The 26,533-nt window shown below is 44.8% G+C and overlaps 1 protein-coding gene across 5 annotated transcripts in view; it reads left to right on the top strand.

Moving 5' to 3' along the window:
* Window positions 1-26,533, top strand: part of mapk8a (mitogen-activated protein kinase 8a) — a 118,559-nt gene that overhangs the window by 53,191 nt on the left and 38,835 nt on the right. For all 5 annotated transcript variants that reach the window (XM_072491738.1, XM_072491742.1, XM_072491740.1 and 2 more), the window contains exon 2: window positions 20,685-20,862. In XM_072491738.1, the coding sequence (XP_072347839.1) occupies window positions 20,741-20,862 (122 nt within the window). In that variant the 5' untranslated portion in view covers window positions 20,685-20,740. The remainder of the gene's footprint in view (window positions 1-20,684; window positions 20,863-26,533) is intronic.

The following is a 26,533-nucleotide window of genomic DNA, read 5'->3' as shown; positions in this document are numbered from 1 at the left end:
GAAGGAGTAGTGCTCCGAAAGCTAGTGATTTGAAACAAACCTGTTGGATTTTAACTTGGTGTTGTAAGACTTCTTACTGTTCTCAATTAACTACCCAGCTTTACTGTCAGGCAGATTCCAGCATAGGTGATTCCTTTCAATTAACCTACATTTAACGATACAATTTCAAGCCATGATAATATAAAACAAAATATATAGTCTGAAAACATCATAATCGTAGTAACCTTGCACTTCAGAAACTAGCTTGCCAGCACCCCCTCCTGGCCAGCATTTGCAACCACATTGTTAAAGGCCACTTCTGCCTTGCTGCAATTCTATTCTGCTTACTTGACACTTTGACATGCAGGAATGAGCAAAAATCATGCCAGGTTGTTGGACGGGAAGTTTGTGCCCACACAATATTTTGAAAATATCGGTGTAATGAAATAATTAACAAAATGGCATTTGTATTGCTTGCATAAATATCCAGTGTTCGCACTAGGTTTCAGGGCATGACTCCATTAATCTTGGCAAGCCTGTCCCCGTGTCTGCATTGATCTGAGGTAGTGATGTTCTGAAAATTACGTTCGGAAATATGCCAGGAGGAAAAACTGTAATATCAATATATTGATTTCCTGCTCTCAACAGTGAATACTCCCTGTTTGTTTAAAGATACTTTCCTGGTGAAAGACTCCATTGAGTCGAAGATTATGTTCTTTTACACAAAAGTCTGGCCATGGCTACATTATCCTATTTGCTGTGAAGATATTCATCAGTTTCAGCGAGCTGCAGAATTCCAATCCTATTTTACTCCCTCCAGTGAGATTGATTTTTCTTCTGTAGCTTTCTGAAAATCGTTTGAAAATCTGCAGGAGGCATTTTCTTGAAAAGTTCAATATTATAGGCAAGGCCACAGGTTTACGGTTACTGAATAAATCTAATTTTCTTTTTGATGGAATGGGATATAGAGGATTACATTTTAAAATTCTCATTCCTCCCCCCCCCCCGCCCCCCCCCCGTATGAAAATTGATTACCCTCCCTATTGCTATTCCCTCCAATTGGGGGGGTGGGGGGGGGGGGGGGGAGAGAGGCACCATCTTGCTGTGACTCAATAGCAGTTTATTGTACATGGAATTCCTTCTGGTGTTTTAGGGATCCGGGTATCCTCTTGTCCCTGGTGGTGGTGCCAAATGGTATTGGATCAGTCTCCTGTGTCATGTGAGAGTGCCTTTAAGAATTGGATATTTAAGCTATGTACCTTTAAGAAATGCAGTGATGTCAGAGTGTGGGTTGAGCTGGGCTTTTAGCTCAGCCATTTTGAAGTTTCAGTTTTTGGGAGAGAGCAGCTAAAAAGTGCCTGGTTGGTTTGCCGTGAGATGCTTGAAAGGAGAAAACCAGTTTGAGGATAAAGCTGGGAGTGGCTGTGTGCTGCTTGAAAGGAGAAAGCCAATTTGAGGAGAAAGCTGGGAGTGTTTGTGTGTTTTGAAAAGAGTTGCAGGAAGAAAAACACAGCTGGTCTGTGGATGTCTGCAAATCCAAAGACTATAAGTATATTGAATGTAACCCATGTCTGTTGTTAAAGGTGAAGTCTTCTGGATGTGTAAAGGAACATTTTGAAGGATTAGTGTTGTATTATTTTCGGGGGTTATCTTTGAAGTAAGGGGTGTTAAGTGATCCAATGTTTATTTAAAGGGTTAAGTTGAGTTCATGGAATAAACATTGTTTTGTGTTAAAAACCACGTGTCGATAATTGTAATACCACACCTGGGGAACAAGCCGTGTGCTTGAAAAGCAACAATCCATTAAAGGTGGGAGTTGGATGAACTCCATGATACATTTTGGGGTTCTGAAAACACCTCTCCCATAACACCTGTTAAATGAAGTACCTGATACTCAGTCCCCTTGTATCCAATATAATTTAATATGATGCGCTCTACTGACCGAGACACATTCCTACCCACAGCCTTCACAGCTGCTGCCTCACAGCTCCAGGGTCCCGGGTTCAATTCCGGCCTCGGGTAACTGTCTGTGTCAGTTTCCTCCGGGTGCTCTGGTTTCCTCCTACAGTCCAAAGATGTGCAGGTTAGGTGGATTGTCCATGCTAAATTGCCCCTTAGTGTCCAAAAAGTTGTGTGGTTACTGGATTATGGGGAGAGGGTGGAGGCGTGGGCGTAAGTAGGGTGCTCTTTCCAAAGGCCAGTGCAGACACGATGGGCCGAATGGTCTCCTTCTGCACTGTAAATTCTATGATTCTATCTGCTTACTATGGTTTGGAGGAACTACTAAACTAAATGTCTTGGTTGTCAGTCATACAGAAGTGAGAAAGGTTACAGAGCATGGAGAATTTGTGTGCTCTCTTAACTTGAGGTGTAGGGTTAGTTAGTGCATGCTGACCGGTACATCCAGTTCCGAGAGCATCCGGTCTTGATGGGATGAAAATTCCCACTTCCTACCACATTTAAAAATTGACATCAGTGTCGCTAATATCAAAACTGTCCTATGTTCCCATCAATTTGCCTGCACTGTAGGTTTTTGACACACAGATCCTTGGTGTTCTTATTTAGGATTTTTCACCCTCACCGCGACCTCAGGAAGAATAGTCCGAAAGAAAAACATAAATACCAATAGACTGGTGTGTGCAGCTCCTAGGGTCAATAGGTGGCCTTGAAGTACTTTATTGGAATTGGATAACGGAGCAGTGTTGTACATGACCTCGGAATACTTCAGGCAGACATCATTGACATACCTTATCTCTGAGGAACATCAAAAGTTTACCAAAAATGTTGAACATAGGAGAAGAATGTGTTACTGCTGCTGCCTCCAATTTATACCTGTGCATGGACTCTTGAAATATTTGTCTGAAACTGTCTTCTTTTCTAGCAAGAGTCATTAATTTATTTTAAAGTAAATGATGCTGAAAGAGAGTCATTTCATGGATGTGGTAATATGTTTGCATTGACTGGTTATGAATATATTTGTTTTGTAGTAATGTTGAATCCTGTATTTAATTTTGCATCAGGAAACAGGGCCAAGAGTCCCGAGCAGTTCTCGTGAATAAATTTCAAAACCAATTTGCATCCCGCACTACCAGCATTATCAATGGACCATAATTCATGGTGAATGTCAGTGAGCAGGAACCTATGAAGGCTGCATATTGCCGGCCATCTGACAGCTAGATTAGAGTACATGCTGGTTCAGTTAATTCAAAAAAATAATGGGCAATTTAGCGTGACCAATCCACCTATCCTGCACATCTTTGGGTTGTGGGGGTGAGACCCACGCAGACACAGGGAGAATGTGCAAACTGCACCCCGACGTTGACCCGGGGCTGGGATCAAACCCAGGTCCTCAGCGCTCTAACCGGTTCAGTTAATAAAATTATCGGCTAACCTCTGCACTTGGACTGCAGTTCGCTTTCATCAATTGGGGTTTACCGCTATTTAAATTGCCTGCAGTGCAAAGTGCTGCTCCTTGTGGCACACCACATCATGGTTCTGTCTCTATTTTTCCCAAAATAGCCAGCCAACTGCCTGGAAAGGGTTCACCTCTTATGCCTGCACATCTCTGGCATGCACTGATATTCAATACAAGCCACCTCCCACCCTTTGTTTATAAGCTGACTCTTGGTGATGTTAACTATAGTGGACAATTTTAGATATGTCAAGAATAGGGAAGAGTTAAAGCTGGGTGTTCATCAGCAGATTTGAGTCAGAACGTTCTCCAGCTTAACACTGAGTCAGTCACTTGGCAGTTGTCTAAACATGGCATTAATCCTGATCCACTCCCCTTCCTATCTGTTTACTGTTGTGAACCAGTATTAAGTGGCCTCAGAGATTTGTTTGACCTTGAGATTTGCTTCAAATGTCACCTCAGATTCATCATCATCAGGGTACCTTTCTTCTCCTCCATGATATCACAAATGCCATGATTAGACCGTCTACATTCTGGAAAAAGGCCTTCGGGATGAAGATCGGGATGGATCTAAACAGGAAGAGGAACCTCGGCAGTACGTTCATCTTGATCGTCTGCACTCTCCCTGCCAGGGAGAGTGGGAGTGAGCCCCACCTTTTGTAGGTCCTTTTTTTACTTCCCCCACCAAGCTGGTCAGGTTCCACTTGTGCATCTGTGTCAAGCCTCTGGCTATCTGGATCCCCAGGAAAAGGAATCTGTTCTGGGTCGTTTCAAACGGGAGCACCTCCAGCTCTGCACTCCCCCATTTGAGTTCACTGGGAATGCCCCACTTTTGCCCAGGTTAATTTGTAGCCCAAAAAGGTTCCAAACTCTTCAGCGTCTGCAGTATTGCCTTCAGCCCCTCCTGTGGCTTCGAGATATAGAGGAGCAGGTCATCTGCATAGAGTGAAACTCTGTGCTCTCTGTCTCCTCTCCGGATTCTCTTCCAGCTTTTCGTATGCCACAGGGCTATCGCCAGGGGTTTGATCGCTAATGCGAACAAGAGTGGGGACAGGGGGCAGCCCTGTCTTCCTCTCTGCAACTGGAAGTATTCGGAGCTGGTGGTGTTAGTTCGGACACTCACTTTGGGAGCGTTGTACAGGAACTTCACCCAGGCGGTGGATCTCGCTCCTAGTCCAAATTGTTCCAGTACCTCAGGAGCAGCTGACTTTTAACCTGTGGTTCCCAAAGCTCCACCTTTGTTTTAGACTAAGTGATAACGTCAACAACCCGTGTGACCATTAGACTGGTAGAAGACGAAGTAGATGGACTTCTGTTTTTCATTTGGACCATTCTCAAGTTCCTTGCCCCTCACACCACATGAAGATGGCTGTTCATCATATAGATGACTAAGAAATCCTGAAGCCTAGGGCAACTGTGAAATGTTACTGGAAGGCTTGGCATTCGTATATGCAGGTCTGATGCTTACCCTGATCAGATTGCAGAGCCCAGTAGTTGCTGCTGAAGCTGTGCAGCACCAGCCGATGGACCTGCTGTTTGAATGGCACGCTATCCAGATTAATAAAAGCGATACTAATCTTCGTATGAAACTCATTGGAGGCTCTGAATTGCTGTCTCTAAGCTGAGTATAGATAGTATAGTAGCTCGCAAGCCAGAATAACCTTGGATGATTATGTTTTGTGAAATCATTTTGGTTTGGGGCAGCTGCTTAATGCTTTGCTCACTTCATTAACTGCTTAAGTATAAGCTTCAGTCTGGGTTTATTGTCTGTAAGTTGTGTTAATTGCTTTAACAAACCAATGGAGGTCATTCAGTAATAATTTTCTGAGATCTGGTCCATTATGTGGAGATTGGAGACCTAATTCATTAAGTATGATATTAGCTTGGTCATTAAAAATGCTACTTTTTCTCTTTAACATCTGTGCTGTACTATGGTCAGACATTAGGAAGATGAATATACTGGAAAAGAGCAGCATGCAAAACAGATTCTGGACTATGTTGGAGACACACAGGGAAATCAGGATAAATAGTATATTTTTTGTCTCTATTACATCGTGGAAGATCTCACTGAACAGTGGAACGTATTGGTCTATAATTTGCATGCCCAGTTATGGGCTGACAGTGATTGGCTTTGCAGACCAATAAAATTAGATCAGATCAGGAAGAGCGTTGTTACAGCTTTATAACACAAATATTTTCTGAAGCATAATGTGTTATAGTTTTGATAACATGGGGTGAAATTTTGAAATAGTCATGTCAAGAGATTAGTCGTATGCTTTGCATCCTCGTGACGTTTGGAACAAAATAAAGACATGCGCGAAAAGTTTAATTTTAAGTTTATTTTCCAATTAAGGGGCAATTTAGCGTGGCCAATCCACCAACCCGGCACATCTTTTTGGGTTGCGGAGGTGAGACCCACGTAGACATGGAAAATGTACAAACTCCACACGGACAGTGACCTGAGGCCTGGGTCGAACCCGAGTCATCGGAGCCGTGAGGTAGCAGTGCTAACCAGTGCGCCACAGTACGGCCCTGAAAAGTTTAATTTTAAAATGTAATTTGTTGTCATTATCTGGACCACCTTAAATTATAGCTGCATATTTGTGATTTAAAACCCATTTCATCAAAATTAAATTAAAAAAATTAAAAGTAGAATGCCCAATTTCTTTTCCCTAATAAGGGGCAATTTTGTGTGGCCAATCCACCTAGTCTGCACATCTTTTTCGGTTGTGGGGGTGAGACCCATTCCAACATGGGGAGAATGTGCAAACTCCACACGGACAGTGGACCGGGATCAAACCCGGGTCTTTGGTGCCGTGAGGCAGCAATGCTAACCACTGCGCTATCGTGCCGCCATCAAAATTAAATATAGCTTTGACAAAGGGTCATCTGGACTCAAAGCGTCAGCTCTTTTTCTCTCCCTACAGATGCTGCCAGATCTGCTGAGACTTTCCAGCATTTTCTCTTTTCAGATTCCAGCATCCGCAGTAATTTGCCTTTATCCAAAATTAAATATATGTATACAGCTGTGAATAGCTATTTTATCCTGCATGGTTGAAAACGTGCACAGCGATTCTTAACTAGTCATTCGGTCTCTGTCATACATGCAGTTAGCTTCTCAGGATGGCGGGGGCTTGGGACACCTCCCCATCGACTGCAGCAGCCCCGATGACATTTTGCACTCCGAACGGGAGTTGATTGGCATAGGCAGGACCTCCATCCTCACTGGGGAAGATGTCCCATTTTGGAGAGCTGCCAGCCAATCACATGGTCGTCAGCACTCAAGTTCCTCCTGGCACAGCGCTGCAATGGCTGGAAGAGGCACTGCAGGGAGCTACCTGTAACTAAGTTCCAGGAACCGGAAGACAGGTAAGTGGTATGGATCCCGAGCGCGGGGTGCTTCCACTCCCTCCTGCTTCCATCCAACCCGCCCCCCCCCAAGGATTTGAGGCTAGGCAGCAAGAGCCCCTTGGGCCACAGTTGGGATAAGGGCGGGCTCTCCTCAGAGGCCCTACCTGCCCTATCATTAAATCGTCAACGCAGCAAGGCGGGCGGGATCCTGGAGGGATTCTCCTCCCTGCAGTTTCACACACTTCCATGCCTTGCAATCCTACCCATCCCGCGGGGGTGGGAGTGTAACTTCTGGTCCTTAAAGAGCAGTCAAAGTATTTGAGATATGCTCACATGGGGCCATTAATCTTGGAACCATTGCTAAGGGAACATCGAATTTGCAGTGCCCCAACATAACTAACTAGGGAGTATTCTGTAGCCTGACAAGTAAATATCTTGGACAATGCTCTGTGCCATTCAAAACAATTGACCTTGCAAATAGTCACACGATAAGTTTGAAGACGAATTAACGATTTTCAGAACCCTGGTGCCTATTTCTAAATGGCTTTCGGGGGAACAGAAGCTTCCTGGAAAGAGTTTGCATGTTGTACTGTTCAAAAGGTCTGACTCCACATAAACAACTGTCAGATAGACAATGCCATAGAGTTTGCTCATTTAATGTGGGTATGATGACTGTGCCTGAATTTTATTCTTTCCAATGGAACGTTTGGGACAGTAATGAAGACCGACGAAATCAAGGCCACTTTGTTTGGGTAAATGATGGGAGTAAACGACAAATAGCCGTACAATCCTGTGCAAACACGCATGCGGTGTCTCCACTGACTGTAAGATAGAAGACTTGAAGATAATCGATGAGCTACCCCTTGGTACCCCTTCTAGCTGCATCCAAATATTGTGAAGCTTTGTAGCTAAAGTTGAAATGTTGATGAAACATAACGAGCTATAATCTATTTTAGTTGGAGGTAATACCCTGGTTTTGCCTGCTATTTATGATTTTGTGTAGCTTGCTGTGTTCACCTTCACTGCCACCTATTTTAATTGTGCAACTTGAATTCCTTTAATCTTCCTCCCATACTTCCTTTTCAGCTTGGACCTGTCTTGTGCTTTCTGTACATCCATGTACTTTTTATGGTGCTGTGACTTGATGGATTAAAATTAACAGTTTATAGCCGGTTCTGTAAGGTTTGAAACATTCCCTGTCACAGCATTGCAAAGACATTACAAGGTTGGTCGTTTGGAGTGTTGATAGGAGCAACAAAGCCTGAAAATACCTAAAAATGCTGGTCAGGCTTGGTAAAACTGTATTAATTATTCTCACCCCTGATATGACAGTATGTAGTATAGATGTGGTCTGATCCTGATGTTGTAAAGCCCAAGACAGGGCTTTCTCAGGAGACTTTCACGCATTTTATTCAAACTTGTATCAAAGTAGGTTACAGCAAATAAACACCCCGAGAAACATTCTTTCCAAGAATCAACTATACAGTTTGGGTCCGGGTCCACTCCCTCCTCCACTATCCTGTCTAAGACCGCGAACACTCCCACCCAGAATCTTCCCAATTTTTCACAACCCACATGCCCACACCTTTCACACTCATCTGCTACCCCCTGAAAGAACCCACTCATTCTCGCCCGAGTCATATGCACCCTGTGCACCACCTTGAACTATATCAGGCTCATCCTTGCACAAGAGACGGTCCCGTTTACCCTTCGCAGTGCCTCACTCCATACTCCCCAATTGCTCTCCATTCCCAACTCCGCTTCCCATTTCTTCTTGATCTTCATCACCCGCTCGCCTCCCTGCTCCCCATGCCACTTATATATATATATATATCCCTAATTCTTCCCTCCCCTCCCACATCCGGAAGCAGCCGTCGCTCCTGCAGGGTGTATACCGGCAATCTAGGGAACCCCTTCCAGACCTTTCGTGCAAAGTCCCTAACCTGTAGATACCTGAACTCACTATCCCTTGGCAGCTCTACCCTCTCCCTTAGCTCCTCCAGACTGGCGAACCCTTTCTCCAAATACAAATCCCTCACCTTGACCAGCCCCACTTCCCTCCACCTCCTGTATACACTATCCAGCCCCCCTGCTCAAACCCATGATTCTCGCACAGCGGCGTTAGCACCAACATCCCTTCCACCCTAAAATGTCTCCTCAGCTAATTCCATATCTTCACCGTGGAGTGCACAACTGGGCTCCCTGAATACCTACTCGGAGCCATTGGCAATACTGCCGTCACTATAGCCCTCAAACTAGACCCCTTACAAGATTCCTCCTCCATCCTAACCCACTCTACCCCATCTCCTTCCCACCATCGCCGCACCTTGTCCACATTCGCCGCCCAATATTAATGAAGCAACAAATGTGGTGCCAGGTCCGCTGCAAATTCCTTATAAAATTCTGCCGGGTACCCATCCGGCCCAGGGGCCTTCCCCGACTAAATACCCCTGATACTATCCAGCACCTCCCTCAGCCCCAGGGGCTCCTCCAACGCCTGCCTCTTTGCTTCCTCCACCTGGGGAAATTCCAGCTCGTCCAGAAACCGCCCCATGTCCCCCCTCCTCACCTCCTGGGTCTGCCTCATAAAGTCCCTGGTAATACTCTCTAAATGCCTCATTTATCTTCCCTGGCTCTGACACCACATCCGCAGCCCCAGTCCGGATCTTCAATATTTCCCTGGACGCAGCCTGCCTCCGCAGCTGGTGCGCCAGCATGCGGCTCGCCTTCTCCCTATACTCTTATTGCACCCCTCTTGCCCTACGCAGTTGCCCTACCGCCCTTTCCGTTGTCAACCTGTCAAATTGCCCCTGCAACTTTTTCCTCCTCGCCAGTCCCTCCACGGTGGGCACCCTCGAATATTCCCTGTCCACCTCCACTATCTTGCTCACTAGACGGTCATGTTCAGCCCTCCTTTCCTTATTTGCACGAACCGTAAATGAGAATTTCTCCCTGTACCACTGCCTTCAGTGCTTCCCAAAAAATGCCCGCCGACACCTCCCCATTCTGATTGAACTCCACATAATCCCTAATCGCCAACCACACCTTTATCACAAAAACCTCCATCCACCAACAGCTCCGAATCAAACCTCCGCCCCGGCCTTTGCTCTCGTCCCGTACTGAACTGGCTATCCAGCCAGTGGGGTGCATGGTCCGAGACAACTATCCCCGCATACTCTGCCCCCTCCATCCCAACCAAAATCTCCCGACTCACTACAAAATAATCAATCCTCGAATACACCTTATAGACATGTGAAAAGAAGGAATACTCACTTCTCCCTGGGTTCTGAAAGCGCCATGGATTCACCATACCCATCCTATCCATAAACCCCTCCAGCTCCCTTGCCATTCCTACGCTACCCATCGACCTGGGGCTCAATCTATCCACCCTTGGCTCCAGGACACAGTTAAAATCTCCTCCCATGATCAACTGGTACGTGGCCAAATCTGGGATTGCTGCCAGCAACCCCATCATAAAACCCACATCATCCCAATTTGGGGCATACAACATTTACCAACACTACCGGTGCCCCTTCCAATACCCCACTCACAATCACATATCTCCCACCTGGATCCCTCACCTCCTTCGCACTCACTAATCCCATTTTTTTGCTCATTAAAATCGCCACACCCCTCGATTTTGAATCAAACCCCGAGTGAAAAACCTGCCCAACCCACCCCTTCCTTAACCTAACCTGGTCCTTCACACGGAAGTGAGTCTCCTGCAAAAAGACCACCCCCGCTTTCAGGTTCCTGAGGTGCGCGAACACCTGCGACCTTTTATCCGGCCCATTCAGTCCCCCGGACGTTCCACCCTTAACGGAGGCTTGCGCCACCAATCCCCTCTACCGTCCGTCATCTTCCCCACTTAACTCCTGCCCCTTTAATTCCACTCTGTACCTAGCCCATTCCAGATCCCATACCCTCTCCTACCCAAACAAGGACTTCTCCAAAAGCAAACAAACAGATGTTAAACACAAACAGTCCCATAAAACAGGAGGGGGATGGGAACATCCACCCCACTTAAACTTTTCACCCCTACAACTCCTTACAATCTCAACATTGAACAGAAACCGCTCCCCCCACAAAAAAAGGCGATAATCCCCCAATCCCTACACCCACTTCAAACATGCTCCCGACCATTACATAGTGCAAGCAACCCGGTCCCCAAGCATTGTCCACTCAGTTCTCCCCCAGTTTATGCTCCTTAATGAAGTCTTCGGCCGCCTCTGGGGTCAAGAAATAATATTCCCGGCCTCCGAACGTCTCCCATAAATTCGCCGGGTAGAGCACCCCAAACCTGACCTGCTGCCGGTACAGCACCGCCTTGGCCTTGTTGAAACCTGCCCGCCGTTTTGCCAACTCGAACCAAAGTCCTGATAAATCCGGACGTTATTTCCCTCCCAGTCGCAACTACGCTTCTCCCTGGCCCACCGTAGAATTTTCTCTTTCTCCACAAATTTATGGAGCCTCACGATCACCGCCTGCGGCTTCTGCCTCAGAGACCTATGCGCTCGGTCCACTTCAGTTGCCTTATACCCTTCTGCCGCCAGCATCCTCGAGACGTACCTCGTGGCACTCACACCTTCCACTTCTTCAGGCAGGCCCACTATTCGCAGGTTCTGTCTTCTTGAGGTTTTTTCCTGCTCCTCAACCTTTGCCCTCAACGCCGTACAAAGGTCTCCTAGGAGCCCCACCTCCAGAGCCACCACACGATCGCTGTGGTCCAAGATCACCCCTCAAATCTCCCGAATCTGTGACCCCTGCACCTCCAAACAGCTCTCCATCCGCTCCAAAGTACTCTTCAGGGGTGCCACAGCTTCTGCAATGGCCTTTGCATGATCCGCATGCATTTCTTTCCTCTGCTTATGGAATTCCTCCTTGATAAAAGTCATCAGTTCCTGAATCTGGGGCTTTCCAACTTGCCCCTCCCTTGCCTGCATGCTGGAAGAGGCTGTTGCTGCAGCACCAGACTGTTTCAACTTTCCAGCCAAATTTCTCACTGTTGGGTCTGGCAATCAGGATACATACCATTCCAGGGGTAAACTACTCCTCTAACATTCACCTTCGTCTTTTCATCAAAATTCCACCCGGATCTGTGTGAAAAGAGCCCTTTTCTGTGACTTTAAGCAGGAACAGCCCTGTATGTGACCACTCACCCCATGTTCACAACTGGAAGTCCACTCCATGGTCACAACCGGAAGTCCTCTGGAGTTTGACACCAGACCTCCTAGCATTCTATTGATGTTTTTGAAATTCAGTTTTACGGGCTGTGGGTGTCACTGGCTAGGCCAGCATTTGTTGCCCATCCCTTTTAATAAAAACTTTTCCAACCAAGAGGCCATTTAGCATGGCCAATCCACCTAACCTGCACATCTTGAAGTTTTGGGGGTGCGACCCACGCAGACACGGGGGGAATGTGCAAACTCCATACGGAAAGTGACCCGGGGCTGGGATTGAACCCTCGGCGCCGTGAGACAGCAGTGCTAACCACTGTGCCACCGGCCCATCCCTAATGCCCTTGAAGGTGGTGGTGAGCTGATGCCTTGAACCGCTGCTGTCCTTGTGGTGTAGGTACACCCACTGTGCTATTAGGGAGGCTGTTCCAGGATTTTGACCCAGCGACAGTGAAGGAGCGGCGATATATTTCCAAGTCAGGATGGTGAGTGACTTGGAGGGGAACTTCTAGGTGGTGGGGTTCCCATGTATCTGCTGCTCTCGTTCTTCTATATGGTTGTGGGTTTGGAAGGTGCTGCCTAAGGAACCCTCTGTTGCTTTTCTACATTGCCGAGATACTGAAGTGTAATGTCGCTCCCAGAGTCCTTTTCTAAGCTTCCCTCTGCCAATTTACTGCTCATTTTGTAGTTGCTTTGCATGTTGGATGTAAATAAAAATGCAGTAATTCTGATATAACAAACTTTCTGTAAATCTTTACAGCACTTCCTCTTGTGTGTTTTTGGTAAATTTGATATTTGATTTTCATATCTAATCCTTTAACGTAGAGTAGAAACAGAGCGATCCAATCCCCAAGTTATACTCTGCTCTCTCTCGCCAATCTGATTTTGCACTTCTCACAAGTACCTTGCTCCTCATTTTTGACCAACTATTTTTATTCCAGTCCCTATGCTATCCTGGCTTCCCTGTGGTCTTTATTATAATTCTGTGCATCTCTTGCTGGACTTTGAATTTTCAGAAAATAGAGCAAAATCTCACTGAGCCAAGAAAAATTCATGCGAAATCGACACTGCACACTGCTTATGTTGAGAAAAACTCTTGTTCCAATCGAAACAGTTTCCCTGTGGGGGGCCATGTGATGTAAGTGTGGGAGCGGCTGCTTTTTCGTGAGCTCTGGCGCGACTCATCTCTTAATCTTTTTTTAAAATCCTGATGCACAACCCATAATTATTTGATCTTGTATAATCTGCGTTATGTTCCTGGACGATCCTGGCTAAATTTTGGCAATGGGGAGCCGATTCAAGAAAATCTTTATTTAATTGGAGACGGTGCGGGTGGTGTCCAGTTCGCAGTGGCGATTCCGCTGGTCAGCAGGCCTACGCTTTGGCGATGCTGTTGGTGTTGAGATGATGGCTGCCATTGTGCTGAAGTCATGGACGATGGTCTCTGCTCCCCAGCAGTTTGCTGATACTCACACTTAAGAACTGGAAATTTCCTCGAGAGAATGGGTGAAGCGGAGAAGAGAATCCTGCCAGTCGATAGAGCAGGTTCCTTGGTTGGGGACCCACCTTCAGCCCTCAGAATTCCTGCTGCACAGTATGTTGAACACCCTGGTCGATTCGGGGAGATGGGGCTGGAGAGGGAGTGTCCTTGCGCCTGGTTTCCCAAGGGAGCTAAGGATGAATTCCCGGCTGAATTTGAGAACTCTTTGCTACGCTTTCACAATCTTGATTTGAAGGCTGGGTGTTTCGAGTTCGATGGAGCGTGCATTGTATCCAGTCTTCGAAGCTTGGGGGAGGTCACGGATTCCGATGGCTGGTCTTATGTTGCCTTGTCCTCGAAGTTCGTCGAGAAGGGTTGGAGGCGGCCGGACGCGAAGGATCTTCGCCACACTCCAGGGCCTAGAAACTCTGAATGGATTCTGAACGTTGCTTGATGGTCCTGTCATTGTTTTGTCCTTTTCAAGCTCCATGGATGGTTATATTATCCTGTGCTTCATCGTTAATCTGGAACTTCATTTCCTTGTGATTATATCAGTTCTGTTGTTGCCTTTTATCCTGATATGGGTGCGTGATATATGAGCATAGAGGTGCTTGTTGCCTGTTATCCTGAGGAAATCATGCTGAGTTGGTTGTATGACACCAGGGTTGTGCAGTATTTACCTCCTTTTTGTACTGTAATCCTTGCTTTTATACTGAGGGAGTACATTTCTTGGTACCCTTGACTTTATAGATGAGCACCATAGATGGGTGGTGGGAGGTAGTTTAGTGTAGAGGTCCTACTAAGGTACAGACAGATCATGTATCATGGAAAAGACTGGGTTCCTTTTGTTTCCTGTTGTTGGAATGAGGGGAAATATGTACTGGGTGTGGTGGGTTATTATTCCTTGGCTATCTGGTCTTTCTAGGGTTGGCCATCTATATTTATTTGGCTGCGCGGGTAGTGACAGTGGTTATTTGATTACTTGGCTCATGGAATGCCCGGTGGGTACATCATCCTGTTGTTAGGGTTACTTTGAGGAGAAATGGGTAGAATCACGTTGATGGCAGGGCCTACATGGTGCCTCTGGGACACTTCGAGACGAAGGTGGTTTGCTTTGTTCAATGTGAAAGAGTGATGTGGGTATCCTTGGCCTTTTGACCCCGATTCTAATGGGTCTTTGATCCTAGATTAGCTCGATTGAGAGTTAGGACTGAGTAACTGTTTACCAGGTCAGGTGGAAGGGTGGGGGAGTAGCTCCCCCTCCCCGAGATGTCTCCCCTTTAGGGTCTTCTGGACTACTCTCCTTGAGATTTGGTTCCCCTAGGGATGCAGTATCCTGTTTGCTGTGAAAAATGAAAATCGCTTATTGTCACAAGTAGGCTTCAAATGAAGTTACTGTGAAAAGCCCCTAGTCGCCACATTCTGGCGCCTGTTTGGGGAGGCTGGTACGGGAATCGAACCATGCTGCTGGCCTGCTTTGGTCTGCTTTAAAAGCCAGCCATTTAGCCCAGTGCTAAACCAGCCTCTAACTAGCCCTGTGGGGCCTGAGTGTGAGTCTGAGTGCTTCAGTTCAGTGTTGTTAGTCTTTCTTTGATTGGAGGTTGTGCTGGATGGAGGAGTAGGTCACCCTCCTCCAAGTGGCTTTGTATAGGGACTTCAAGACTGTCCCCCTCCTTGAAGCTTGGACTCCCCTGGGGATCAGTATCCTGTTTCTTATGAGGTTATGCTGTTCTGTTCTTGGTATCCTTTTTGCGAAAGTGTACATTGCTTGACCATGTCTAATCCTGGCGTTCCTTTCTCTCTGGGGTTTCCTTTCTTTATCTGGGTACGGGAGGTGCTGATACAGGCTCTGATTTGTTATATTTAATTCTAGAGGATTTCCCTCGTCAGGAGGAGGAGAATTGTACCTCTCTGAGATATCCTGTTGATGGGTGCCTTGATGATTCCTCTTCCCCCTCCCCCTATCGATGGGTTTTCCTTGGTGGAAAATGGTTTCAATTTACCTCTGATGGTGGGCCCTTTAACGGTGCCTTTGATTTGGCTGGAGCTGAGTGAGGTCTGTGTGTTGCATATCTTGGCTTTGGTGTACTAATCCTTGGCTAACTGGCTCCTGTACATGAGAGTATACACTGCCAAGCACCGATGGTGGTTTCCTATTGTTCCCCTTTTTCTGGGGTATCCTTTTATTTTTTGGAGATCTTGGGATGCTGAGTTACATCCCTGTTGGTTGTATTTTGCTCTAAAAGGGATCCCCAATATTGTCTAGCTCTGTTCTTGTCCTGTGGAGGAGGATGTACACCATGGTGCCATGTGTTCATGGCTTTATCCCGTTATCCTGAGATAATCCTCTTTTTGGCATCCTTTTATCCTTTCATTTTCTGTATGAAAGGAGATGCCGACTACAGCGCCGACCGTGATTGGTAACCTGAACCAATTGTATGAATATCTGCTGGTCTTCTCTGTATGTGGAATAATAACCTCCCTGCACTACTAGATTTGTTGCATCCTGTGGTTAAATATAAAATGCCCACTTAGAACTAATGTCTTTGCAAATTTTTTGTTTGCAAATTGAATCGTTAAAATGGCTCCTGTAAAGGTACAGACAGGTCTCATATCTGAGAATAAGACATTATGATGTGTCATTGGTGCCTTTGTTATATTTGGAGGGAGGTATGTTTGAGTGCAGCCTGAACGGGACGTGAAAATTTAATACTTCAGTTTCTTTAGCTGCATGAACAATTACTACACGTGTAAGTGGGCACCATTTTACCCTGTTTAACAAGGCATTATCCTCTCTCCCCATTCTCGAGCTTATCTGTTTCCTTTTATAAATGGAAGCAAAAAGTTTAATGATTAAGCTGAACCAACCTTGTCCTACTGCCTTTCTCCATATTCCTGTACATAGAAGCATTTATACTATACTGTACTAGTTTTGAGGGTTTGTTGCGTTATTTATAAAAATGGAAAATCCTAATAAAAAAACCTTTCCCTGACGAAATTAGGTTTGAAGTAGGAAAATGTGTGTCGAAGCTATGAGCCAGCAAATAAACTGAGACATTCAAGGGATTTACACGCCAAACAGACCCAATCTCTAGGTGTTTTGCCTAAATGGGTTTTCAATTTCATTTATTTTTTAAAAAAAGGATGACCAACATGAGTAACAATCTAGCTGAATCCTGCAGTGGGCTGAAGTGGGAGTTATGGAGAGGTACTTGTGTGCAGATAGTGATAATGCATGGCGTAATTCCATGGCAATGGCCACTTACAGGAAGCTGACAAAGGATCAGTCGGCCTCCTGTAGGTGGCCATCAATAGCTGGAGTTCAACCCACACAAATGGTGCACAGTGTGAATTCTATCTTATCAAATTCATAAAGTGGAAGCTTCAATTTCCATTGTACTTGTGACTTGGGCAGTTGTCAGAAAACCATTCGAGGAGAGAACTACTAAATTCTGTTCCAGCTTGTGAGGAAGACATTTTCGTTTCATAAGATTTTGTGCATTGGGGCTAGGCGAAGCAGCTTTCCTTCGGGTTTCAATTCTGATCGGCTTTGTTGATTGGGTTTACTGTAAACTGGGTCGCGGACATTGCATTGTCCACCTCTTATGTCCTTCATTGTTTGGATTTGTATAACACGATCTTTCTCTTAAATCCGCTACACTTTCTTACTATTCAAATGCTACTTCATCTTGCCTATTAGAACTGGAGCTGGAACAGGTCAGCAGTGGCACCCTCTGCGCGAGCAATATGCCCTCGAAGCCCAGGCAACTTAAAATTCAGCTATGTTTGTATTTATTTGTTGGATTGGCCTGTATGAACATTCTAGGCTTGGGGGGTTTGGGAAGGGATTGCAATGTTTTAGTTACACCAGCTTGATTTGCGCAAATTGCAGCCAGCCAGGTTTCTTTCTCCTCTTGTTTTGCGGTGTTGCCATGGTTTCCTCAGCGCAGTTTTGGCTAACATTCCATCTTGTGTTATTCTGCCATTTTGGCCATCATTCAGCTGTGGATTCGCCATTGTCAATAAACTATTTAACGAAAATATGCTAATGTAAGTAGAACGTCAAATACAGAACAGCTTCTGCATTTGGCTAAATTCACTTGACGGCTTGGCAATAAACCCATTGGGCGAGTCTACAGTGGTGACGCTGTTCCAGTTGACTGTTTAATTTTCATTGAGGTGACCTTGTAAACGAGAATTTTAAGAATATAATCATGCCATTTGGAGTAGGCAGTCTAGTTTGAATTGGTCCTGTGACCTGTGGTAGAGTAGCAATGGCAACTGAGAAACCCTGTGGTTTACAGGGTTTTTCAAAAGCTGAACTCTTTTCAGTGAATAGTGTCAAGATTCAGTAAGTTAACAAAATCCATTTCTCCTGCATGGACTCTGTTTTTCATAAGGCGATCACGCTCACTCACTTTATGAATTGAACCTCCAAATACATGTAAGTAGTTCCTGTTGCGAGAACGAGTAACTTCAGGTTTCTGAGCTGTTGGCAAAGACCATTGCTTCCTTTAGGATACCTATCTGAAACTGAGAAAAACAATTAATGGGGAAGAGCGGGGTAGTTTTGATTTTCAATTCCTCTAAAGTGCATGTAAAGGGCTTGAATGGCTTTTGTCTGTGAGTCTTTGCACTTTATGACTTAAATTATTCACCATCATTCACAAAGATTCTGATTGCTGAACAATGATGTCCTGCTTTTTATGGTGACAACTATCCGTCATTGTACAGCTTATTTGCAAAAGTTGCTGTAGATTCAAGTGGTATCACCCACGGGCCTTAAGATTCTTTGGAGTGGCAGCATGGTGGTGCAGTGGGTTAGCCCTGTTGCCTCATGGCGCGAAGGTCCCAGGTTCGATCCCGGCTCTGGGTCACTGTCCATGTGGAATTTGCACATTCTCCCCGTGTTTGCGTGGGTTTCACCCCCCCAACCCAAAGATGTGCAGGTTAGGTGGATTGGCCTCGCTAAATTGCCCCTTAATTGGAAAAAATTGATTGGGTACTCTAAATTTATTTTAAAAATGATTTTTTTTGGAAACCTTTTCATGGTATTCCTAGATTTTGTAGTAGTTTATCCTGTAACACTGTTAGCAATGTACCACCATAAGCTGGTTTTGAATATGAAGCCGTATTTCCTTTTGACTTATTAAAATTGTTATGAAAACTGTTGCAAAGAGCTGAATATTGTCTTCTACAAATACGGCCTTTTAAAGCAGCTTGTTCTATTTGTGTAGTGCAGTGTACAGGAATCTTTATAATGTGCTCATTTTTCTGATTCATAAAGCTTTAGTATCAGTCAGACATCAGCAGTCAATATTTATGTGTCTTTGGACCTGCAGTGTGCCCGTCCTGAGACCAAAGGAGACCAGGGCAACTGAGTCGCTAGTCTCCATTTCGGAAATAACATCCAGATGCTTTGCGGATGGCAAAGTTGAGGAATGTGTGGGTACGGACGGGAGCATAAATGAAGTGGTTGAGAAGAATTTGGGGCGATTGCTCTCCAGAATGACCCTAGAGCAGGATTTGGCGATTAGCAGAGGGAGATGATCTTTAGTTTGTGACATTCAGGATGGATATTCAGACTGATTTTCATCCATGTCCACGTTAGCTTCGCATTCAACGAATTCAAAGTTTTTGAGGTGCCTGTTAGCCACCTGTGCGCACTTGCTCACCAATCTAGTCTTGCTTATTTGAATGTTGTCGATCGCTTATTTTATCATGGGATACAAAATAAATACATGCATTAGTTGTGTTACTACAGTGTCCTGAAGTGTTCCACATGGGGGAGTCGGGGTCGAATGGAGACGACCCTTTTTGGATTTGGGGGCACATATGTAATTCAGTTCAGATTTTACAGTTACAGTATTATCTTGTTTTGTTTTTTAAGTAGTTTGAGTTTGTGTTTATACTGAAAGAGCAGAATTTACTTCAGTTTGGGATGCAGGAAAGTGATTAGAACCTGGGGGTTTCTCTGTCATTCGGCCTGAGGGACTGGACGGCCTGAGGGACTGGATCATAGAATCATAGAATTTACACCGCAGAAAGAGACCATTCGGCCTATAGAGTCTGCACCGGTCCTTGGAAAGAGCACACTACTTAAGCCCACGCCTCCAACCCAACCCTCCAAGGCAATTTAGCACGGCCAATCCACCTAACCGGCACATCTTTGGACTGAGAGAGGAAACCGGAGCACCCGGAGGAACCCCGCGCAGATACTGGGAGAAAGTGCAAACTTGACACAGTCAGTCACCCGATCGGAATTGTTTGACACAGATAGTCACCCGAGATCGGAATTGAACCCGGGTCCCTGGAGCTGTGAGGCAGCTGTGCTAGCCACTGTGCCGACCCATCTCATGCAAAGCAAATGTTAGATTGCCACCACTGGTGAGAGGGTGCAATTAGTTCATAAGATATTGGAGCAGAATTGGGTTATTTGGCCCAGCGAGTCTGCTCTGCCATTCGATCATGGCTGATCTCATCCTGGCCTTACTCCACCATCCTGCCCGTTCTCCATAACCCTTCAACCCATTACCAATTAAAAATTTGTCTAACTCCTCAAGTTTACTCACTGTGCCAGCATCCACTTCACTCTGGGGTTGTGAATTCCACAGATTCATAACCCTTTGGGAGAAATAGTTCAATTACTATACACCTTTTATTATTACTGCTGTTACTAATTAGACTTTAATTTTTAAATCATTTTTAAACTATCCCACCCCGCCTGCCACCTACTGCTGAGCGCAATGTTGCACTTGCTTTGCTCGAACAGTCAGGAAATATTTGCAGAGCTGCTCCTGAATCTCTGCCCGTTTGCCACCCTCTGTAGAAAGCACCCAATTTCATGGTGATATAGGAATTTATAATGGAAAAAGTTGAGTCAAACATGTGACAAGCACACAGCAATAAACCTAGAAGTGAACTTTTGTGGGCAGGCATACACAGCTGAGAGCTTTATAATGTTAAGTTATATTTCCCAATTGCTTTTCCTAACTTTAAAGGCACAGAATTCACTTTATTTCTGACATTAGTCGGGGGATGTTGAACGCAGCAGGTGTGTATGGCATAAGCTGCTTGCTGTGAACCTGCTGAGCCTTTGCGAGAGTTAGTCTAATCTTGTATGTCAAGTCACTTCAGTTGCTGTGTACTGATTATTGTAAACTTGCCTTGGGCTTCACAGGAGGCCCATATCAAGTGTGATACCCGATCAGTTTACATTATTTTCTTCACTTTAAGCTGTTCCCCTGTGCCATTTTGAGCTTTTCTTTTGCTTTAATCCCTGCAGGTTGTGGAGGGAAGCAGTTACATGTGAATGCACATTGTCAAACCAATTCAGGCATCATGAACCGAAACAAGCGCGACATCCAGTTCTACAGCGTAGAGGTTGGGGATTCAACCTTCACCGTCCTGAAGCGCTATCAGAACTTGAAGCCCATTGGTTCGGGCGCACAGGGGATTGTGTGGTGAGTTGGCAGCTTTGGCATCCACGTTCAACCACAGCGAGGCAAGAATGCTCGAGATAACACTGCTTTAGTGTTTTTACAGACCTGCAGTTTCCGAATGGGATTATGCTCTTTCTCTTCATTCATTCCTTATTTTGTTTTAGAGTGAACAATGTTTTGCTCCTGTGGTGTCCTTCATTCTATAGCAAAAAATAGTAATTATCAACTTGGAAATTATGCAGCCGACATTGAAAGCATGAATTAATGCTGATCTCAGGGCAACCGTCATTGAGCTGATGTACAGAGCAGGAAAGCAGCAATTACCTCCATTTGTCCATAGATCTCTAAAGACAGGAGGGCAGGTTAATAGGATGGTGAAAAAGGCCTATGGGACACTTGCCTTTATTAATCGAGGCATGGATTACAAAAGCAGGGAGGTCATGTTGGAGTTGCATAGAACATTGGTGAGGCCACGGCTGGAGTACGGTGTGTAATCCTGGTCACCACATTATAGGAAGGATGTGATTGCGCTGGAAGGGGTGCCGAGGCGATTCACCAGGATGTTGCCTGGGATGGAACATTTAAGTTATGAAGATAGGTTGGATAGGTTTGGGTTGTTTTTGCTGGAGCAGAGAAGACTGAGGGACGACCTGATCGAGGTGAACAAGATTGCGGGGCATGAACAGGGTGGAGAGGGAGCAACTGTTCCCCTTAGTTGAAGGGTTTGTTACGAGGGGTCACAAGTTCAAAGTGAGGGGCAGAAGGTTTAGGGGGGAATTGGAGGAAAAATGTTTTTACCCAGAGGGTGGTGACGGTCTGGAGTGCACTGCCTGGGAGGGTGGGAGAGACAGGTTGCCTCACATCCTTTTAAAACGTACCTGGATGAGCATTTGGCACGTCTTAACATTAAAGGCTATGGGCCAAGTGCTGGCAAACGGGATTAGGTAGGCAGGTCAGGTGTTTTTCACGTGTTGGGGCAGACTCGATGGGCCGAAGGGTCTCATCACTGTCTTTTCTGTGATTCTGGTTCTGAGACAAGTAGGAAGAAAGAATAAATATCCAAGTGAACCTACAATTGTTATTGCACAGGCTCATCCTTTTCCTAATGTGTGGTCCCACATTACAGCAACAACATTCTGATGGTGCATTTAACGTAGTAAGTTGCCTCAAGCGTGCTTTCACAAAAGATGTTTTTAAAACTGAGCCATGGGAGGAAAGGGAACCACAAATTTGATCAAAAGTAGGTTTTCAGAAGAATCCTAAAAGAGGGGGAAGAAGGTTTGAGAAGTGGCCAGGTTTCGGGAGAGAATCCCAGAGACCAGAGCAACGTGGCTGAAAGCAAGGCCGCCAGTGGTGGAGCAATTAAAATCAGCGATGCGCAAGAGACCAGATGGAGGGATTTGAAAACAAAGATCAAAATTTTAACATTTGACATGTGGTCACTTGGGGCAACCAGTGAAGGTAGGTAAACATGGATGAGTGGTGAATAAAATTTGGCGCGAGGCAAGATACGGGCAGCAGAACTTTGGAAGAGCATAAATGTAAGTAGGAACTTGGGAGGCCGAGCAGGTGAGCATTGGAATAGTTATGTTTAGTGGTAACAGAGACCTGGCTGAGGGTACCAATAGCAAATAAGTCAACACAAAGTCAAAGTTTAATGGTGGGGACGGGTGGTATTAGTGCAGATATGTAGTCAGAAACTCATCTCTAGATCAGCGCGAAGGTTGGGAATCATTTGTTCAGCTTTGGACAGTTGTCAGAGGTAGAAAGGGAAAGGAGCTTGGAGCAAATCCCAAGCCCAGTGGTGTTGACAGGGCAGAGAAAAAGACAACCAACAGGGTCTATAATTTGGAATTAGTTCTGTGATAGAACATAGAACATTACAGCGCAGTACTGGCCCTTCAGCCCTCGATGTTGCGCCGACCTGTGAAACCACTCTAAAGATATTGAAGCGGCATTCTGGGGTTTTAAAGGACTTGGGAGTAATTTCAATTGCTGAGAGTTGAAAGATATATCCAGGTACAAGAAAATTACTGAATTGTAAACATTCTGCAGTTAATGTTAATACATTTCTAGAAGGATTCGCACATTACAGTCATGGAACAGTAAATGTATATGCGGCATACCATATTGGCCTAACCCTAACTATATTTCATTAAATTTGAATTCTGGTAGTGTAGCTCCCTAAGTTGGCCAACTCCCGATTTAAAATGGAGAACAGCAAAGGCTGAAGGGAAATTCAGCCAACACAGGCAGAAACCAGCAGGTGCAGGTTTACTGTGTATTAAACTCTGCAAAAGCCCAGACAGCATTGATACCAGCGGCCATCTGCATAATAATGTAGCAGCCATCTACATACTAATGCCCGATCCCCGGGAACAATCGCAACATTTGGGACAAACAAAGTCCAATGAGTGGAAGTCCAATAGGTGTTTCACAGCAAGAACACTCGACTGGTGTGGCAAATTGATAGTTTTTTTGCCCGAGATTCATTTGTTAGACGTTTTAGTTGCTGTGAAATGAAGAGTCTAAAGTTCTTGTTCCTTTTCACCAAACACCATTTATTTCACTTCTCCACAGCCTCTGCACAAAACTCTTAACAACACACCACCTGCCAGAGGCCACCTGAAGCTCCTTTACATATCAGTGTCAATTAATGGATACTTAACATAAATGAGACAACTAATTGCAATGTCTCTTAACCCATTACTTAACAGTCTCCCCTTGGAGAAGAAAAATAATTAGGTGAAAACAAAATTTCAAGAAACTCATAAACACACACATGATGTCCCCCCCCTTTTTTTTTGTTTGGACGAGAAAGAAAAAAAACAGTCACAGAAACAAGCACCATTCATTAACAATATCCAAAAGTTTCCGTGAACTCGCCCCTCCTTTCGTAAAACAGTCTGCCAGTTGATCGCTCCTGTCGACACATTTAATTTTTGTTATTTCCCCTCTATCCAACATCTGCTTCAAACTTGCGATGTCTATCCACAACCTCTTTTCATTGACACTTTTTGTAGAGTGCACATTTTCCCACAGGGATTTATTGTCAATGTGACAGTCAATAGGTATATTACCCAAATACCCTAATTTCTGACAATATCTCTTATATAAAAAGCCATATCCACCGCCTCTACAAGGCTTAACGTCTCAGCAGCCAAAGTGCTTTTTACCACTCCTTATTTTCTTTGTTTCCCACACAAGTGGGCAACATTTACCATTGTTCCCCAAAAGGAAAATTATAAAACCTCCTGCGCTTGAAACCCCATCACATAAATTTGCGTAGGACGCATCACCATAAACTATGAGTTTCAAGTGCTTACGGTCACCTAAAACCGGGAACTTCAAAACACACTCCTGCATTTTTAGTTTGGCTAACGCTTTATTTGCTCTTATTATGTCTTCCACTTTGAGATCATTCATTTTTGTACTCAACTCTTAAGTCATCAAAACTCACGTCCGGTCTAGTCTGTCTACCTAACCAGTTCAGTTGCCCAATTAAACTTTGCGGTTGCTCTTTTTCTATCTTTGAAATCATTGCGTCTTTTTGTGAAACTCAGCCACGACTAATTGCTCTCGGGGTGATGCTTTCCAAATAAGATTGCTGACGTAAAGTTGCCCCTAACTTAGTCTGTCCAATTTCCAGTCCAATATATTTAAATGCACCGGAAGCCTGACTTCCAACCCTGAATTCTTTCCTCAAACCAGATATTACAATAGCTTCAAAATCACTAGTCCCACCCCACAAAAAAATCATCGACATGCATCATAAAAATGCCAGAAAGATTTCCTTCATAGTGCCGGTAAAACATTACAGGATTTGCTTTCAACTGGCAACAGCCTAACTTTAACAAAACTGGCCTTACTGAAAAATACCAGACTCTAGATGCATCATTTAATCCATATACACATTTGTTCAACTTCCAGAGTACCCCTTCTGTGTTAGCTGCTTCTTTAGGAGGACGGAGAAAAATGTCTCTCTGGAGCTGATGCCCCTGCAAAAAGGCAGCTTTTATATCTATAGATTTGCATTCCCATGCCTTTGTGGCTAATAGAGCCAAAAGGATATTTAAAATAACCTTTCCTGCTGTAGGTGAATCTACCCTTAAATCCTGATCTTCTAGGTTTTCTTCAAATCCCCTTGCCACGAGCCTGGCCTTTGCCTTATAAGTTCCATCCAGAAGAACCTTTTCCGTGCAAATCCATCTGTGGGATAGAGCTCTTTGTCTCCTATCCGGTACTTCCGTGTATACCCCAAATTCACTCCAACTATGCAATTCTTGCTGTTTAGCTTCTTTAATAACTTTTTCATCTAATTTATTTGAAGCCACCAAAATCTCACGTGCATGTGGGCTTCGACTCCTATTAATATTCGTAGTCTTACTCATGTTCCGAGATCTTGACAAACTACGTCCCCTCTCCCGGCTGGTATCTCGTTCTGTACTGCTACTGCTTGATCTTTCCCTTCTGCTGTGGGATGTCCTTTCAATAGTTCTCGACCATTTCCTGCGGACCTGTTCACTATCTGATGTACTATCTGAACTGGCACTGCGTTTCTGTGCCCTCCATTTTTGAACTTTGTTTTCCCAATCCATTGTCTTGACTCCTTCCCCTGAATGCTGTACATTCAACCAATGTTTATACTTTCCAGTGGCCTTCCCTGCTCTACTAATAACAGTTGCATCCTTCCATTGACTAGACACTTCAGGCAAGTATGTCACTTTTGTACCAACTTTTGGCAGTTGCCCTTTCGGAAAAATGGCCTGTTTCAATTCACCAGAAGTGTTGATTTCCTCCACAGAAACCCTGTCTATATCAGTTAATTGGTCCTCGTAGTTCTGTAACACGTGTACCAGATGACTCTGGTTCCTCGTCATGTCTGTCTGCTCTGTCTAAATTTGAAAATGTAATCTGTAACCATTATCCTTGATGAATGGACCCTAACAGTTTGATTACCATGTTGCAAAATAATTGTTTTGCCATCTATGCCTATGATCTTCCCTGGGCCTTTCCATTCATTAGAATTGTCTCTCTTATAGTATACCATGTCTCCTTGCTGAAAAACGGCATCTGATGGCCGTACGTTATGTCTTAAAGCTCTGCGAATTCTTTCAGAGACTTCTTCCAAAAAAGCTTTTCTACTGCTATGTAATGCATTTAAATGTTCAGCAAAACCAGAGCTAATTGTAGTCCCTCCCAAGCTGGAGGCTGGTCATCCAAAATGGACGGAATTTTAGGATTTCTACCAAACACTAATTGATGAGGACTATAGCCCCCAAACATCTGCAATGAATTCTTTGCATGTACTGCCCATGCTAAAGCTGAATTTAGCCTGCAATTTGGCCGATCTGCCAAAATTTTCCGAAGCTTGTCGTCGATGACAGTATGATTCCTTTCACAGACACCATTACTAAATGGGCTTTCTGCAGCCGTATTCATAACTCTGATATTCATGTTTTCACACACATCCCTAAATTCATCATTAGCAAATTCTCCCCCATTATCCGTAAGGAATTTTGCCGGTGGACCCATTCCTGTCCCTATCCATTTTTCCACTATTTGATCCAGAATTACTCTCTTTTCTTTACTTCGTACAATCGTTGATTGACTAAATCTGGTTGCTAAATCTACAGAATGCAAAATAAATATATTATTTGCTTTATCCCAGATCTTAAGGTCCATGGCCACA

This window comes from Scyliorhinus torazame, chromosome 28, assembly GCF_047496885.1.
Source record: "Scyliorhinus torazame isolate Kashiwa2021f chromosome 28, sScyTor2.1, whole genome shotgun sequence".
Lineage (NCBI taxonomy): Eukaryota > Metazoa > Chordata > Chondrichthyes > Carcharhiniformes > Scyliorhinidae > Scyliorhinus > Scyliorhinus torazame.
The sequence above is the reverse complement of the archived record's forward strand: the minus strand, read 5'-3'. Positions and strand labels throughout refer to the sequence as shown.